The 14356-nt window shown below is 38.9% G+C and overlaps 2 protein-coding genes across 2 annotated transcripts in view; both read left to right on the forward strand.

Annotated features, from left to right (window-relative positions):
• Window positions 1-2887, forward strand: part of RALGPS1 (Ral GEF with PH domain and SH3 binding motif 1) — a 66443-nt gene extending 63556 nt beyond the window's left edge. Inside the window, exon 19 of the mRNA XM_066333040.1 lies at window positions 108-2887. Coding sequence (XP_066189137.1) covers window positions 108-137 — 30 coding nt within the window. The 3' untranslated portion in view covers window positions 138-2887. The remainder of the gene's footprint in view (window positions 1-107) is intronic.
• LOC136369891 (uncharacterized) lies at window positions 1382-13900 on the forward strand. Its single transcript, XM_066333048.1, has 3 exons — window positions 1382-1452; window positions 4349-4489; window positions 11093-13900. Exon 3 carries the CDS (start codon window positions 11398-11400, stop codon window positions 12691-12693), a length of 1296 nt encoding a protein of 431 aa, XP_066189145.1. The 5' UTR covers window positions 1382-1452; window positions 4349-4489; window positions 11093-11397; the 3' UTR covers window positions 12694-13900.
• Window positions 13901-14356: the final 456 nt, after the last annotated feature.

Genomic DNA, 14356 nt, shown 5'->3' on the forward strand with positions numbered 1-14356 from the left:
AAGATACTGTCTCATGGAAAATGAAAACCATACCAGGATAGACTTGATGTTCTTGGAGATCTTTCCCAAATGTGATGACTCTATGAGTAATTTACAATCTTTTCCAGGTACCTGCTAATCTAATGTCATTCGAATAATTTCCTCTCCTACCTGGTGTGACTTCAAGTGCCAAACCGAAGAAACAGGTTATTGTTCTCTAAAGAGGAAGAGAATGGTTTTCCTGACGTGAGCCAGCCACAGATATTTCAGCACTTTCCTATGTAACTTGAAAGTGATTCTGACACAGCTTTTAAAAGCAGAAAGTGAATGTTGTCCCTAGAACCAGATAAAGTCTCATGCACTGATTGAAAGCAGACAAGTTAGATGGACAGAAGATTAATCCTGACTCCTGCAGGATTCCGAGGACTCAACTATTTGTGGTCAGAGACTGCATGAACTGGTATTTAACCACAAACGAGCATCATATCTTCTGCCTATTCTTTTTTAAATAGTTCTTTTTATTGTTAAGCTGCGTTGTGTGACTGAAGAATATTTGGCCCATGTTGGGTTTCAATTCTTTCTAATGCACAAAATGATTGACAGTGTTAACTTGCTCCAAAGTGTCAATTAGAATAGAAAATTGTGGAATAACGTTTTTATAATCTAAGTGCACTGAGTTGCTTGGCAATGTGGCTGCCTCAAGTTTTCTATCAAATCTCTGGACAATTCTGCTGTTCATATTTGAGCTATTTGGGAAAAATGTATTTTGGCATAGGACAGTTGGTTTTCTTTTTCATTCAGTTATTTTGCTCAGGAATAGCCTGGTAATGGATTTAAGGCTGTTCAGATTTATGTTGTGCTGAAGTTTGTCTTTCATTCTTTTACCAGTGGCTTAGTTGGTTATAAATTTGGTGTTTTGGTTCAGTCTGAATGTTGTTCATTTCAAATCCCTTAGTACAGGGAAGCAGGTAATCAGGTGTTAAGTATCACATGGTCCTGGCTCCTCAGAATGACTCCATATCATTGGTTCTGTTCTGTTCTGTCCTTCTGTGAAATTGGCTCCACTCAATTCCAGTGTGTGTTGCAACTTCAGGACATTAGTACTGGTAGACGGTACTGCTAAAATCATGGTGGCAGTGAAAGACTGTCTAACAGTGGAACAAGTACAAAGAAGTCTCCACATCAATATCCAGAGAACAAATGAACAAACAAAGGTGTAACTGGGCCTTCTCCTCTGAAGGAACTCCATGGTGTATTCCTGCTATGCCCTGGCACTCCTGCAGTCAGAATCTTTTTCTGTTCGTATGTTAAATCCATCACTTTTTTTGTTTGAAACTCTTTTGCCATATAGCGTCATTATTCAGACTTCATCAATCACCAGAAAACCTCTTTTGACTTTCCTAAGATTGCATAGAGGACAAATTGGCAAGTCAGTCTCCAGCTGTACAATCCAGGAACACCGTGGAAGTCAGTGTAAGTGAACAGAAGCTCTACTAGAACAAGTTGCCTTGCATTAGCAGTATGTATTCTGTGGACTTCCATGATTTCCTACATTTTTATTTCAAAACTTCTATAACAACAAGGAGAAGAAAATACCTGTATTGTTAAATGTCAGAAGTAATTTTTTTGTACTTTTAGGAGTTCATGTTATACAATCCTGAAAGCCTAATACCAGCTTTTCAAGAAAACCAGTTCCTGATGACAACTGCATTTAGATCCTGGGACATGGGAAACTGTATGTAAAGCTGATAAAGTCTATTTGATAACTGAGGAACTGTGTGAAAAGAGTGGTAATGCAAAAATATCTTTGTATAGTGTTTCTCTTTTTTTGCTAATTGAAGACAACTTTGAACTAGGAAAAACATGGCCATCTTCAAGGGCAGAGGATCTAATGCCATTAGAGATGGTGTAGAAACTTTTGAATGTGGTAACATCCTGTCACCAGTAAATGACTTCAGACTGTTAGACTGTGATATAGTGTGAATTTTTCTGCACCTGTGGATTTTTGTGATTAGTCATCAATGAAATTAAACATCTTTTTAGGATAGCACAACTGTGAAATTGCTGCACAGTGTTGAGAAATTCAGATTGATGGCAGTGAAAGAATACTAGTAAAACATCTTAAACCAATTTTAAATTAGTCTTTTAAGTATTAAACAGTTTGAAGCTGCTGATTAGAGGTATTATGATGCCATTTGGTACCATTTGCTATTACCTGGTACTTCTATGGTTAATTGAAAGCTGCTATTGAAATATAGTATGTTGCCTCTCACTACAGCATTATTACAGCATTTTCACAAAAAATATCACAAACCATACAAGTTTTCCTCCATCAAAGAGAACAACTGCAATAGTTATGTAAACATTATGTCATAATTACTATTTTCAGAATTGTGAAGATATAACAAATATAGGTAATATTATTGTTTTATTAAATGTGCAATTTTGATGTAATTCAGTGCCAAAATGCATGTTTTTCCAAATAGCACCAAAATGAGGCAAAGAAACTAGTTTTCAAATTGAGACTTGTCACATTATAATGTAAATAAATTTCAACGTTTTGGTTTGTTTTGTGTGGAAACTGTTGCACTATTTTTGGCTGTGTTTTCCAGCAGTCCACTGCATGCCATTTGTGTAAAGGATTCTTTCTATAATTCTTGTGAACTGTCTCACATGTAAGAACTCTGGCATTGGAATCTAGGTTTTTGGCAAAATATTTTGTTACCTCAGTCTCGTATCAAGTTGCTGCATTTTTCAGTTTGATACATTGATAATGATTGTTTTGCTAATTAAATACTTTAATGTAAAAAAAGTTTGTTTACTACAACAGTAATAGCATTTGGTTGTAAGTTTAAAAATGTGCAGGGTACGTATGCTGTTGACAATAAAATATTCTGAAAAAGAACAATAGAGGTACAGAAGAAATGTTTTAGCTCAAAGGCAGCATGCATGCTTTATTTATAAATGAATGGCAGTATAATCAAACAGACTTTATAGAGCAGTGTCTAGCCATTTAGTAGTATAAATACAACAGAATCAACATTTCTAGGATAAAAATTGAAAAAGCCTCCAAATTTGCAGCTTTTTCAAGTCAGATTTGCAAAGTCCAAAGAAGTAGAGACAAACTTCATTTTCTTTGCACTAAAGATTTATCTCAGCACGTTTGCAGATGACACCAAACTGAGTGATGCAGGTGCCACACCTGAAGACTGAGGCCTGGACAAGCTTGAGGAGTGGCTGGGGCTGCCATAGTTCAAAAGAACAGATCAAGAGCAACTCTGCAGAGAAGAGCTTGGAGGTGATGGTGTATGAGAACCTGGACATGTCCTGGCCATGTGTGCTGGCAGCTCAGAAGCAGCCATGTCCTGGGCTGCATCAAAAGCAATGTGGGCAGCAGGTGACCGAGGTGATTCTGCCCCTCCTTTCAGCTCTTGTGAGACCCCATGTGGAGGGCTTCATCCAGCTCTCACGTCCTTGGCATAGGAAATACACGAACCTGTTGCAGTTGGTCCAGAGAAGGGCCACTAAAACAATCAGAGCCTGGAGCACCTCAGCTATTGGGGAAAGGCTGAGACAGGTGGAATTGTTTAGCACGGAGAAGAAAACATGCCAAAGAGACATTATTGCCACCTTTCAGTACTTAAAGGGGACTTAGAAGAAAGATGGGGACACGTTTTTTTAGTAGCACCTGTAGTGATAGAAGAAGGGATAATAGTTTAAAACTGAAAGAAGGTGGATTCAGACTAGATACATGGAGGAAATATTTTGCAGGGAGGATAATGAAACACTGGGTTGGCCAGAGCAGTGGTGGATGCTCCATCCCTGGAAGTATTCAAAGTTCGGTAGGACAGGGCTCCGAGCAACGTGGTTGAAGATGTCCCTGCTTATGACAGGGGAGTTGGATTATGTGATCCGACTAATAATCATTCTGTGTTTTTATTTCTTATGCAAGGTAAATAACGTCCAGGTAATGACTGGCAATGAAGGTCCTCTAATTCCTGCAGAAACATCATTTCATGAGCAGTTGTCTGAGAGAAAAACTACATGTGAGGATGAGAGCAAAACAAGCTAATATAAAAAAAAAATACTTCTACAGCTGAACAGGGAAGCATATATCCTTTTCCTGAAGTGGACTCCTTTTCCTGTTATCCCCAACAAACAGGAAGAGTGTTTAAAAACTTAATTACTTGGTAGTCTTGAAAGTAAGTTGGATCTATAGAATTTCCCCTCAGGGTCATGTCCAGTGTTTCATTGTAAACTTTATAAAGGAAGCATGTGTAAGTGTCTCTCATATCTATGAAATGGTTCTTTTCACTAATAGCATCAGTTAAGATGGCAAAATTGACTGGAATTTTTCTCCTTTCCATAGGTAACAAGATATAAAATAACCAAAGTGAGCATGTTAGGAAGGAAAACCAACAATCACAATATCCCAGACTGACACTGTTATGGAATCAAATAGCAGGGGGGAGAGGAGACTAACTTCTGCATTGCTGTATTTCACTATAAGGTAACATGCTTTTGTCATACAACATCCAAAGATAAGTACTGAAGAGCTCATTTGATGCTCATTGTGTCCAACCATCTTGTCTTGTAACCTGGGAGAGAAAATACAAAATGAAATATTAAATAACTTCGTTCCCACTCTGTATGCAAGGCTGTGCTAGATGTGCAAGGGAAGGCACTAGTACAGCATTAGTTTTTCTTCGGAAATAATTAATGGTCGATTGTGGTATTTTCATAGATGTGATCCATTGTTCTGGAGATGTGTCTATCAAATTCAGAAAATACAGTATATCTTGGAGAGCATTTAAAGAAAAAGAAAAAAAAAAAGCCAACGTGTACAGGTCTCAGGAGACCCCACATGTAAGAGCATCTCAGATAATTATATTAGGAAGGATGGAAACACCCCTTTTGCATCAGCTAAAACACAGTGGTCCATGAGAAAGTACAGATAGTAATGAACTGGAGGAAGTATTCTTTGTATTTCTGGACTTCATCTGTAGCCACATTCTTTCTCCTAAAAATCAGGTTCAAGGAAGAGTAGACGGCGGTGGGAGAATCATTTGGTGTCGCAAATGATTACTTGCTTCAGATGATCCATGTTTCGGGTTTGCAAGCACGATGTAATTAAATATAAAGCAAATTAGGTCAGAAAACAGATTTGTTCTAGCATAGCTATAGGGAAAAATCCATCAAATTCTGCAGAACAAAACAGCAAACCCAAGGGAGCCTGGGGAAGTGGCCGGAGGCCGGCGGGTCAGGCCGCGACCCGCGCCGGAGTTCTCTCCGTCCGCGGCCGACTCCCCGTCGCTCGCCGAACGAGTGAGTCCCTTGGGGGCCGCGCTCCGGCGGCGCCGCTCGCCGACTGTCGGTGCCGATGCCTTGCACAGCGGAGGCACCGCCACGGACGAGCGGCCGACTCAGCGCGAACCGCCGCACCCGGACCACGCCGGGCGGGGTGTCTACCTGAGGTATGGCCGGGGCCGCCACCGCCTTCCCGGGCGGGAGGTGAGGGGACCGAGCGCTCCCGCCGGCCCCGGGCCGCAGGGGCGTGTTGCGGTTGCTGCTGTCGATACCGCAGACGGAGCCAGGTACGGGGCGCGAGGGTTCCGGCAGCGCCGAACCGGTTTCGCACGGCTTTGGCGGCGGGGCCCGCACGGCGCTCCGGCGGGGAAGGGCGGGTCCCGCGGGACGGGCGCGCTGCCCGCCAGCCCGGTAAACCTGCCGGCACCGCAGTGGAGGCCGGGCAGCGGCCCCTGCTCGGGGTCCTGAGACTGGCAGCGCTCGCAGGACAGGCGCGACAAATTCGGGATTTTATTTCCACTCAAGAAATAGGGTGATTATTATTGTTATTACTTTTCGGTAGTGGGATTAACCCCTCAACGGTAAGTTAAAGGTACATATTAATTATCCAAACCGAGTTAGCTTCGTCTCTGTCTGAATACTTTCTAAGGGTGGAATTTAACTTTAGATTTGAAGAATGCAAAACTCCTCCAAAGCATAGTGGGTTATTCCTGGCAGGCAGCTCAGCCCTCACCCTTGCTCTTGCAGTGGGATGCGAATAGAATCAGAAAGGCAAACATGGGAAATCCTATGGGTTTTCCCTGAGATAAAGACAGTTTTAAAGGTAAAGCAAAGCTGCATGCAAAACAGAATGTGTAATCTATTCATTATATCCCCTTAGCAGGGACTTTTCTAACCCATTTCCAGGAAAGCAGGACTTCATCATGTTGAGCAGTGACTTGGGAAAGCCATGTGCTGTCATGTCGCATGTTTCCCCCTTTCTCCTTCTTCCCCCGACTTAGATGGCTGAGCATGGCACCATATGGTGTGGAACATGCCTTTGGTTGGTTTGATTCAGCAGTCCCAACTGTGTTCCAGGCAAACTTTTTGTGCCAATGCAACTCCTGGGACAGGAGCCACAGGAGAAACAGAGATGGCCTTGACTCTGCCTAAGTACTGTTCAGTGATAGCTGAACATCAGTGTGTTTGAAGTGCTTGCTTTGGTCACAAATCACAACACCCTGCTAGCTAGTAGGAAGAAAATTAACTGGGTCCCAGCTAAAAATGTAGAGTGTGAAAGAAAAAAAGTTGAAATAACAGTCTTTGAAGTGTCATGCAGTTTTTATTTTACCTGATCTGTTTGATTTTTCAAAGGACACAACGTTTAAATGTTTATAATAGGAGGAGTTTGGCTTAGGGATGTACAGCAGATTATAATGGAGAAGTTTCGAAGTGTACAGCAAAGTGTGGGGTTTGTAAGTTCTAATGGCACACAATAAGTACAACTGTGTATTTCCAGTTGTATGACAACAATAGATTGTTCTGGCTTACTGTCTTTGTATTTAGAATAGAAATAGTTTTAATTTTTCAGAGTAGTATTTTATTAGTGGAAATATGCTGCCTTCACATTAATCCTTCAAACAATATGCTTCTGACTTTGGGTCTTATAAGAGAAAGAATGCTGCTCTGTCAAAGAACCTTTCTAAAAAAAGTAAGCTATCAAAAGATTAGCAACAGGCAACTGAGACAAAGATGGCAAATGATTGTTAATATTTGGAATTCTTATTTAGGCACCAGTGATCTGTGGTTTTGCATTTGACAAAAATCATAAACTAAAGAATAGAGAATAACTTTTCAAAAATGGTAAGTTTTGTGAGGCTGTTTTTTTAGTGGGGTTTTTAGTTAGCTCCTGGATAAATAAGGGTTAGGTTGTTTATTGTTCTTATACTGCTGAAGCTAATACTTCATATTAGCAACTGAAACTCTGCACTCACCTCCTACCTTGGTTACTTATTAAGTTGCCCTCTATCCTTACCCTAGACTGGGAAATAAAGTAATAAGATGAGAGTCATGAGGAACTTAACACAATGTAAATATTGTAAAGATACTGAAATGAGAGTATAAAAAGTCTTCAGCTGTCTCCATGAGAACAAATTACAAAGGAAGGCCACAGTGCAAAGAGGATGTGAGGGAGATTAATTATTACCCAGGAATGACTCTAGAACTAAATTAGCAATTGGTAGTTGTGGAGGGTTTTAGAAAGATGTTGGAAAAGAAGGTCTGAAAATAGAAGTTGGACAGCAAAGGTAAAAACAACATCCAATTCAAAGGTGATACAAAAAAATTCCATTTCAAAATTTTAAAAAAAACAAGCTATTGGAAGAACTTATAATGGGAGATTAATAAATGTATTGTGAGTGTAGTGGTGCAATGTGGCTAAAGCATAAGTGATTCCTTGGTTTAGAATGGGCGCAAAAGGATGATTTAAATATATGAAAGTTTTTAAGTGCATTCTTGGTCCCATACAACGTTTTAGAGTAAATTTTAGGACTGTGACCAATGAAATAAGGAGAAACATGATTCATTTGAGCAGCTCAATCTAGTGAAAGATGTCTCACCTACAGCAAGGTGTTTGGAACTAGATGAAATTTAAAAATACTGTCCAACCCAAGCCATTCCATGATTCTAACCATGACAAGAGCTCTTTATTATGACCTTGCTGCAGAAGAAAACACATTGTGTAACTGCACTTGCTTGGCGGACTGGGCAGATGTATTAATTGCTGGCTGATGACAAGCTCAGATGTATCTGTGCAATATGTTGCATTTCCAAAAAAATATAATCCTAGCATGCATTAAGAAAATTTCCAACGATGATGAGAGCTTGTTACTTGCCACATGCAAATGGATAAGGTACAGACATTTCCTGTCTCTTGTACTAGAGAGTAATGTGCCTACAGTAATGGAAACTGGGCCAACCGCACAGAAATGACTGGTTAATGAAGAGTCTTTCTTATGACATTCTATCTGACATTGTATCTCATTCAGCTGTTATGTTGAATGAAAAGCTAACAAATGTGAAGACGAGGTGATATTACTGCAGTCTGTCAGAGTGGTGGGTCAGAAGAAAGCCTGTTTACAGTTAAGTGGAATACTGCAAAGTAGCCATTGATACCATTAGTTAAATATAGCGTTAAAGCAAATCTGCATAATTTGTGTCATGTTTACTTGCAATTTAATTGGAATTTAAAAATGTGAAATCGAAATGAATTGTTACTATAAAAGAAATTCATTTAAATATGCTGAAAGCATACTTTTAAAGTTAAAACTTGCCATTTTACCCTCTCTTTAGTGAGGAAATATAAATGTAGTGTTCCTAATTACACTGACCTTATGTATTTTATGACTACATATTTGTGCTGTTTATTTAAGGAGAGCAAAATTAATGAGTCATGTTGAGCAAACCATGAATTTCAGTCATCAAATAATTACGTATTTGTTTTCTTTAAGATTCAGTGTTCTGATGTGTCTTTGAGCTCTCGATTTTGCTCTTTTTCTTGGCTCCTAGAACTCACTGTTGTTTCAGCACTCTCTCACAGTTCCTAATCAGAATCTGTATCTACATGTTCTAACTAGGCCTATAGCATGTTACGAAAAAGATGTTTGTCCAAGAAATACATAGTGTATTTTTCTAGGTTTTTTTATGTATGTGTGCAAGCTGGGTTTATATCAACATGCAAGATTAATTTTCAGAAGAAAATTTAAGTAGCTGTAAAAAAATCCATGAAAAATGTTTGATTTGCTTCGACAACTCCATACTCATCTGTATACTCATCTGTACTTTAAGTTCTTACTACACAACTGTGTACTTTGCTCAAGAGAAGGAAAACTTGTTCTTCCGGTAGGTGTGGCTGCTGTTACGGACATTAAAAGAGCAACAGCTATGTAAAATAAAATGTGCCAGGAAGGGTCTTAGGTATTGCACCAGTTTTTTCTCTCCTGGTATTGTTCTGTATTGAGCAATTCTTACAATTTACCTTAGAAGTATTTAAGTTTTTATCTGTTTAAAATAAATAATTAGTAGATTATTTTAGCAAAATAAGTTAGCAAAAAAAGAATGGAAGACTGAACAGAACTTCGCTCAGCTATCTGCTTTAAAAGGTACTTTTTCCTTTCCAGTGTTCACTGTCCAAAACACAGTTGAAAAGATATGGGGTTTTTTCTTGTAAGTTAGTTACTGCTAGAAAAAGCCGAAGAAAGAACAGTTAATACATTTATTTTGTTACTTACTGTTGACATGATTTGATGTTTGATATTTCTTTAATTAAAAATGTTTATTCTGTAAGAACAATATTTTAAGTCATAAATAGATATAACCAAGGGAAAGAATGTTAAATGTGACCTTCTCTATGTTGTAAGATTGCTAAAATTTATAACATCCTTGGAGTAAGAATGCTTGGGGGAAACCTGTACTTTAGAATGTTTCATAAAAAGACTTTTAAAGTTTGAGTTGTTTTCAGTCACAAATCTCCAGCTGGAAGTCATATGGCAATAACAGACTCTTACTATGTATTTGCAGTTCTGCTCTCAATTTTAAGGACCTATGGGGAGGACTCTCCATTTCAGAGATAGAAGAGTCAGTGCTTTCTGCTGCTCCTTTTCTGCTTTGTTCCTAGCATGATGTAGTGAGATTTTCAGTGCCCCTCTGACTATTCTTGTCCAAAAAGCAATTTCTTGGTAGCTAGGAAAGGCTACTGTAAATCACATCAGCCTTGGCATATGGGACATTTTCAGGGGTGTGTTGTGACTGTGGTTCTCCCTAGTTCACTTTTTCATGAAAGAGCAATTGTGAAAATATTGTACATTATTTTGAAGGCACCGGCAATTATTTTTCACCTGCCAGAAACATCTCGTCATTTTACTCCACACTTCCTGCTGGCAGTTGGGGAAACTCTTCTACTAATTCAGTTTTCTGGTCTGACATGAATTTGATTAATCTGGGAGAAGTTTTTCCCAAGAACTTATGTGGTACAAGCAGGCATTTGAGAAGACTTGCTGTCACTTTTCTGTTTATGGATTATATCTGAATACCTAAAGATGAATTTGTAGAGAAAACTTTCATCTAGGCTCCACTTGCAGAAGTAAGTGCTTGAAAGTGCCATAAACTGCCACTCAGGCATTAACACTTGCTTAGCACAAGTGCTGCTGAAGACTTTAGTCATCCAGCAATTCAAGACTGCCTACCTGTTCCTGCAGCAGCAGGAGTTTTAAGTCCTAACCCCCAAATCATGCCGGGAGCTGAACCAGCACTAAGGCAGTATGAAGAGGTCCAGTTCTCTAGTAAGCATTAATATGAGATGACCTTTCCTGCAACTCCTGCCTTATACAGGGCTACGTAGGGTAGAGTGGCTGAGACTGACTTTTTTACCTGCACAGATTTCACTTGCCTTCTGATGGATTGTATTAATTGACTTTCCTCTGTGTGTATGGTCTCATCTGTGGTGATCTGCAAGTTAGGGAATTCATAAATTCATGATTATATCTGGACCATAATGTGTAATCCCCAATTAGCATATTTATTATGAACTTGATTAATTCTAGATACATTTAATTTATCTGCCTCTAGCTTGTCTGTGAGAAGTCTGGTTGAGTTTGGTTTTTTTAAGCATAATTTACATACACACTGTGTAGGTGGAAAAAAAAGTTTTGCTTTGCTTTAAGAATTACTGCCTAGTTATTAAACTGGATATTCCGAAATACGGATTTTTGAAAAAAAAAAAATACTCCTTGTACTTCTGTATATAGACCTCTATTATATTCTTCTACAGAACCCTCCATGTACAGAAACTGCTCCACACATCTGACAAATAGAGGCATTCAGAGTGTCACATACAGTATCGTACATATCATTAAAGGCATGTTCTGTGACTGGTTTTTCATAAAAGCACAGTAGCCGGGTCTCTCAGTAAGTCAGTGCACCATGATAGAGACTTACCCCCACCTTGTTTGTGAAATTCTTGAGCAATGATCATGGGTCAGTATTATCTCATATCATGTCTTTTCTTTTCTGCAGATATGGGAGCATAAAGTACAAGGACAAAGACATTTGCATGCACATTTAGATACGTACAGTATGTTGTGTGCTGGGAAAAAATCTTGCTTTGCTGCTGCTGTGTGCATTATTACTGTAACTTCAATGCTCACAGTTTCTTATCTGCAGTTACAGAGACTTTCTCATCAGCCAAAAGTAATTCAAGAAGGTAGAAGGTGTAGAGGGAAAATTGCCAATAACACTATAACAGCATTAAAAGGTAACAAAACCTTTATTATATCCCCATACTTTGATGACAGAGAAAGCAAAGTCACTCGTCTGATTGGGATTGTTCACCATGAAGATGTAGAACAACTGTACTGCTGGTTCTGCTGTCAGCCCAGTGGAAAGATGTATGTATCAAAAGCAAAAATTGATATTCACTCAGATAGATTTGGATTCCCTTATGGTGCAGCAGATATACTGTGTCTGGAACCTGAAAATTGTGATCCAACACATGTATCAATTCATCAGTCTCCACATGGAAATACTGATGAGCTGCCAAAGTTTGAAATTAAAAACCGCAAGGCTGAGACCTTTTCTGTTGACTTCACTGTGTGCATTTCTACCATGTTTGGAAACTACAACAAAGTCTTGCAATTTATACAGAGTATGGAAATGTACAAGATTCTTGGAGTACAGAAAGTGGTGATCTATAAGAACAACTGCAGCCATCTGATGGAGAAAGTCTTGAAGTTTTATATAGAAGAAGGAACTGTTGAGGTAATTCCTTGGCCAATAAACTCACACCTCAGGGTTTCTTCTGCATGGCAGTTCATGCAGGATGGAACACACATTGGCTACTATGGACAAATCACAGCCCTAAATGACTGTATATACCGTAACATGAAAAGGAGCAAGTTTGTGGTCCTTAATGATGCTGATGAAATAATTCTTCCTCTTAAACACCCAAACTGGAAAGCAATGATGAACAGTCTTCAGGAACAAAACCCAGAGACTAGTGTTTTCCTCTTTGAAAACCATATCTTCCCAGAAACAGTATTTTCTGGCATGTTCAATATTTCATCTTGGAATAATGTGCCAGGTGTTAACATATTACAGCATGTATACAGAGAACCTGACAGGAAAGATGTATTCAATCCCACAAAAATGATAGTTGATCCACGAAAGGTGATTCAGACTTCAGTCCATTCTGTCCTACGTGCTTATGGGAAGAGTGTGAAAGTTCCCATGGATGTTGCCCTCATTTATCACTGTCGGAAGGCCCTTCAAGGAAACCTTCCCAGAAAATCTCTCATCAGGGATACAACACTGTGGAGATATAACTCATCATTAATCAAGAATGTTGACAAGGTGCTATCTCAAACCATTCTGTGAGCTCAAAATGGAAACCATGGTTATAAGAAGTGAAAGTGGAGTGCTACCTGTATTGTGGGAAGAGAGACACTATAATGTAAAGATAATGTTAAATTCATTTCTGCATGGAGTTTACATTTTGCTGCAATTATTTAGGGAATCTACAGCAAATAGATCTATGAATGAATCATTTAATGGTATCAAGGATCAATGCAGATTGCAGTATTTCTTCTGGGAAATGTACAATTTGTTTTCAGTTAAAACAATAAAAACCAGTATTTGTCAACTGATTCAAATAATACAAAACAGTTTTCAACCTATGTACAGAAGGTACAAATGCAGTCATTAGTATTAAAGGTAGCATTGCTTAATTCTTGCAGTTTGTAGGTCACTCGGTATCAAATTTGTATGCATCAATTTGAGTAAAAGGTAGACAAGCAATTGAGCACAATCTTCCTTTCAGTTGTAAAAAAATTACCCCTTATGTTCTTGGAAATAGCATATGTTAAAGATGTGATGGATTGTAACCCTAAACACAGATGTTGGAGTTTTGCTGATAAAAAATATCTTGTTCAACTGGACTTTGGAGACATGCAAGTTTGAGGAGTCATCACACCTGTTCTGAATTACTGAAGTGGTAAGTGCTGAATTGTGTTGGAAAGGTTTAATAGAGGCAAGTGGTACAGATTGGTCTTAAAGAAAAAGATACTTTTGTGATCTGAAAAGAACCTATTTTGAGGTGGAAAAAACAGATGCCAAAAAACTTTTATGAAACGTAATAGTTTGTTGGGTTTTCTTCCTGGTACCTTGAAGCCTTGTAGGAAAATGTTTCATGAAATTTAGACACAAGTTGGATTTTAGTCCTTTATGTGGTGGGTAAGTGGAATTATATTGCTTCCTTGATAGGCGTAAGGGTACAGAAGCTGCATTTTTTCCAGCTAAGTAGTGCTAAGTAGTGACTTTTGCTAAAGGGTCAGATGGAAACCAAAGTAAACATAAAAACCATTTGCTCACTTCTGTTTCAGAGTTTCAGTTTCACGACTTCAGTTTCTGTTTGATAAGCCTGTAGAACTTGCATTGCTTATGTTGTGGCAATGTATTAGAACCTTCCAACTGAAGACACATCTGAAGGCAGTGATAGTCTGACACATTGGTGTCTGACAGAAACGTGTGTGAGAGCAAGTATGCTTTTTAAAATTTTTGCATTAGGGTCATGTTCTCATTCCTTTTATCTACTTAGTAGTGGCACATAACTGTGCCCTTAAAGACCTCTGTCATTAGTGGATTAGTATCATTAGTAGATGCCCAAAGGGAACTTTTATTTTGCTTCACAGTGACTGCAGCATCTCCCAGTCTGTATCAACAAACTGGCAGCTGTCTTAGTATCTTGAGATTGCTGCTGTCAGTCATACAATCTTGTGTGGCAATGGGTCCATTTAGAATTTCAGACTTGTTGTTTAGAAGGGACATCTGAAAGTCCAACACCCTGCTTATAGCATGGTGCTCAGTACTTCGTCTAGGAAGGCTGGGCAACCTGTTTCAGTCTTAAACTAAGCTCACTGTGGAGAGTTTCTCTTGTTGCAGGAACCATCGACCATTGTCTTGATGCATGATGCCGAAATGAGTTGTTTTTGTTACAGATTACTAGTTAGCTGGAGACAGTAGTAGTGCTTCCCCATCCCAT

Source organism: Sylvia atricapilla, chromosome 19, assembly GCF_009819655.1.
Source record: "Sylvia atricapilla isolate bSylAtr1 chromosome 19, bSylAtr1.pri, whole genome shotgun sequence".
NCBI lineage: Eukaryota > Metazoa > Chordata > Aves > Passeriformes > Sylviidae > Sylvia > Sylvia atricapilla.

Excerpts from the sequence above, each read along its gene's own strand:
- LOC136369891 (XM_066333048.1), top strand. The coding sequence starts at position 11,398 with ATGTTGTGTGCTGGGAAAAAATCTTGCTTTGCTGCTGCTGTGTGCATT.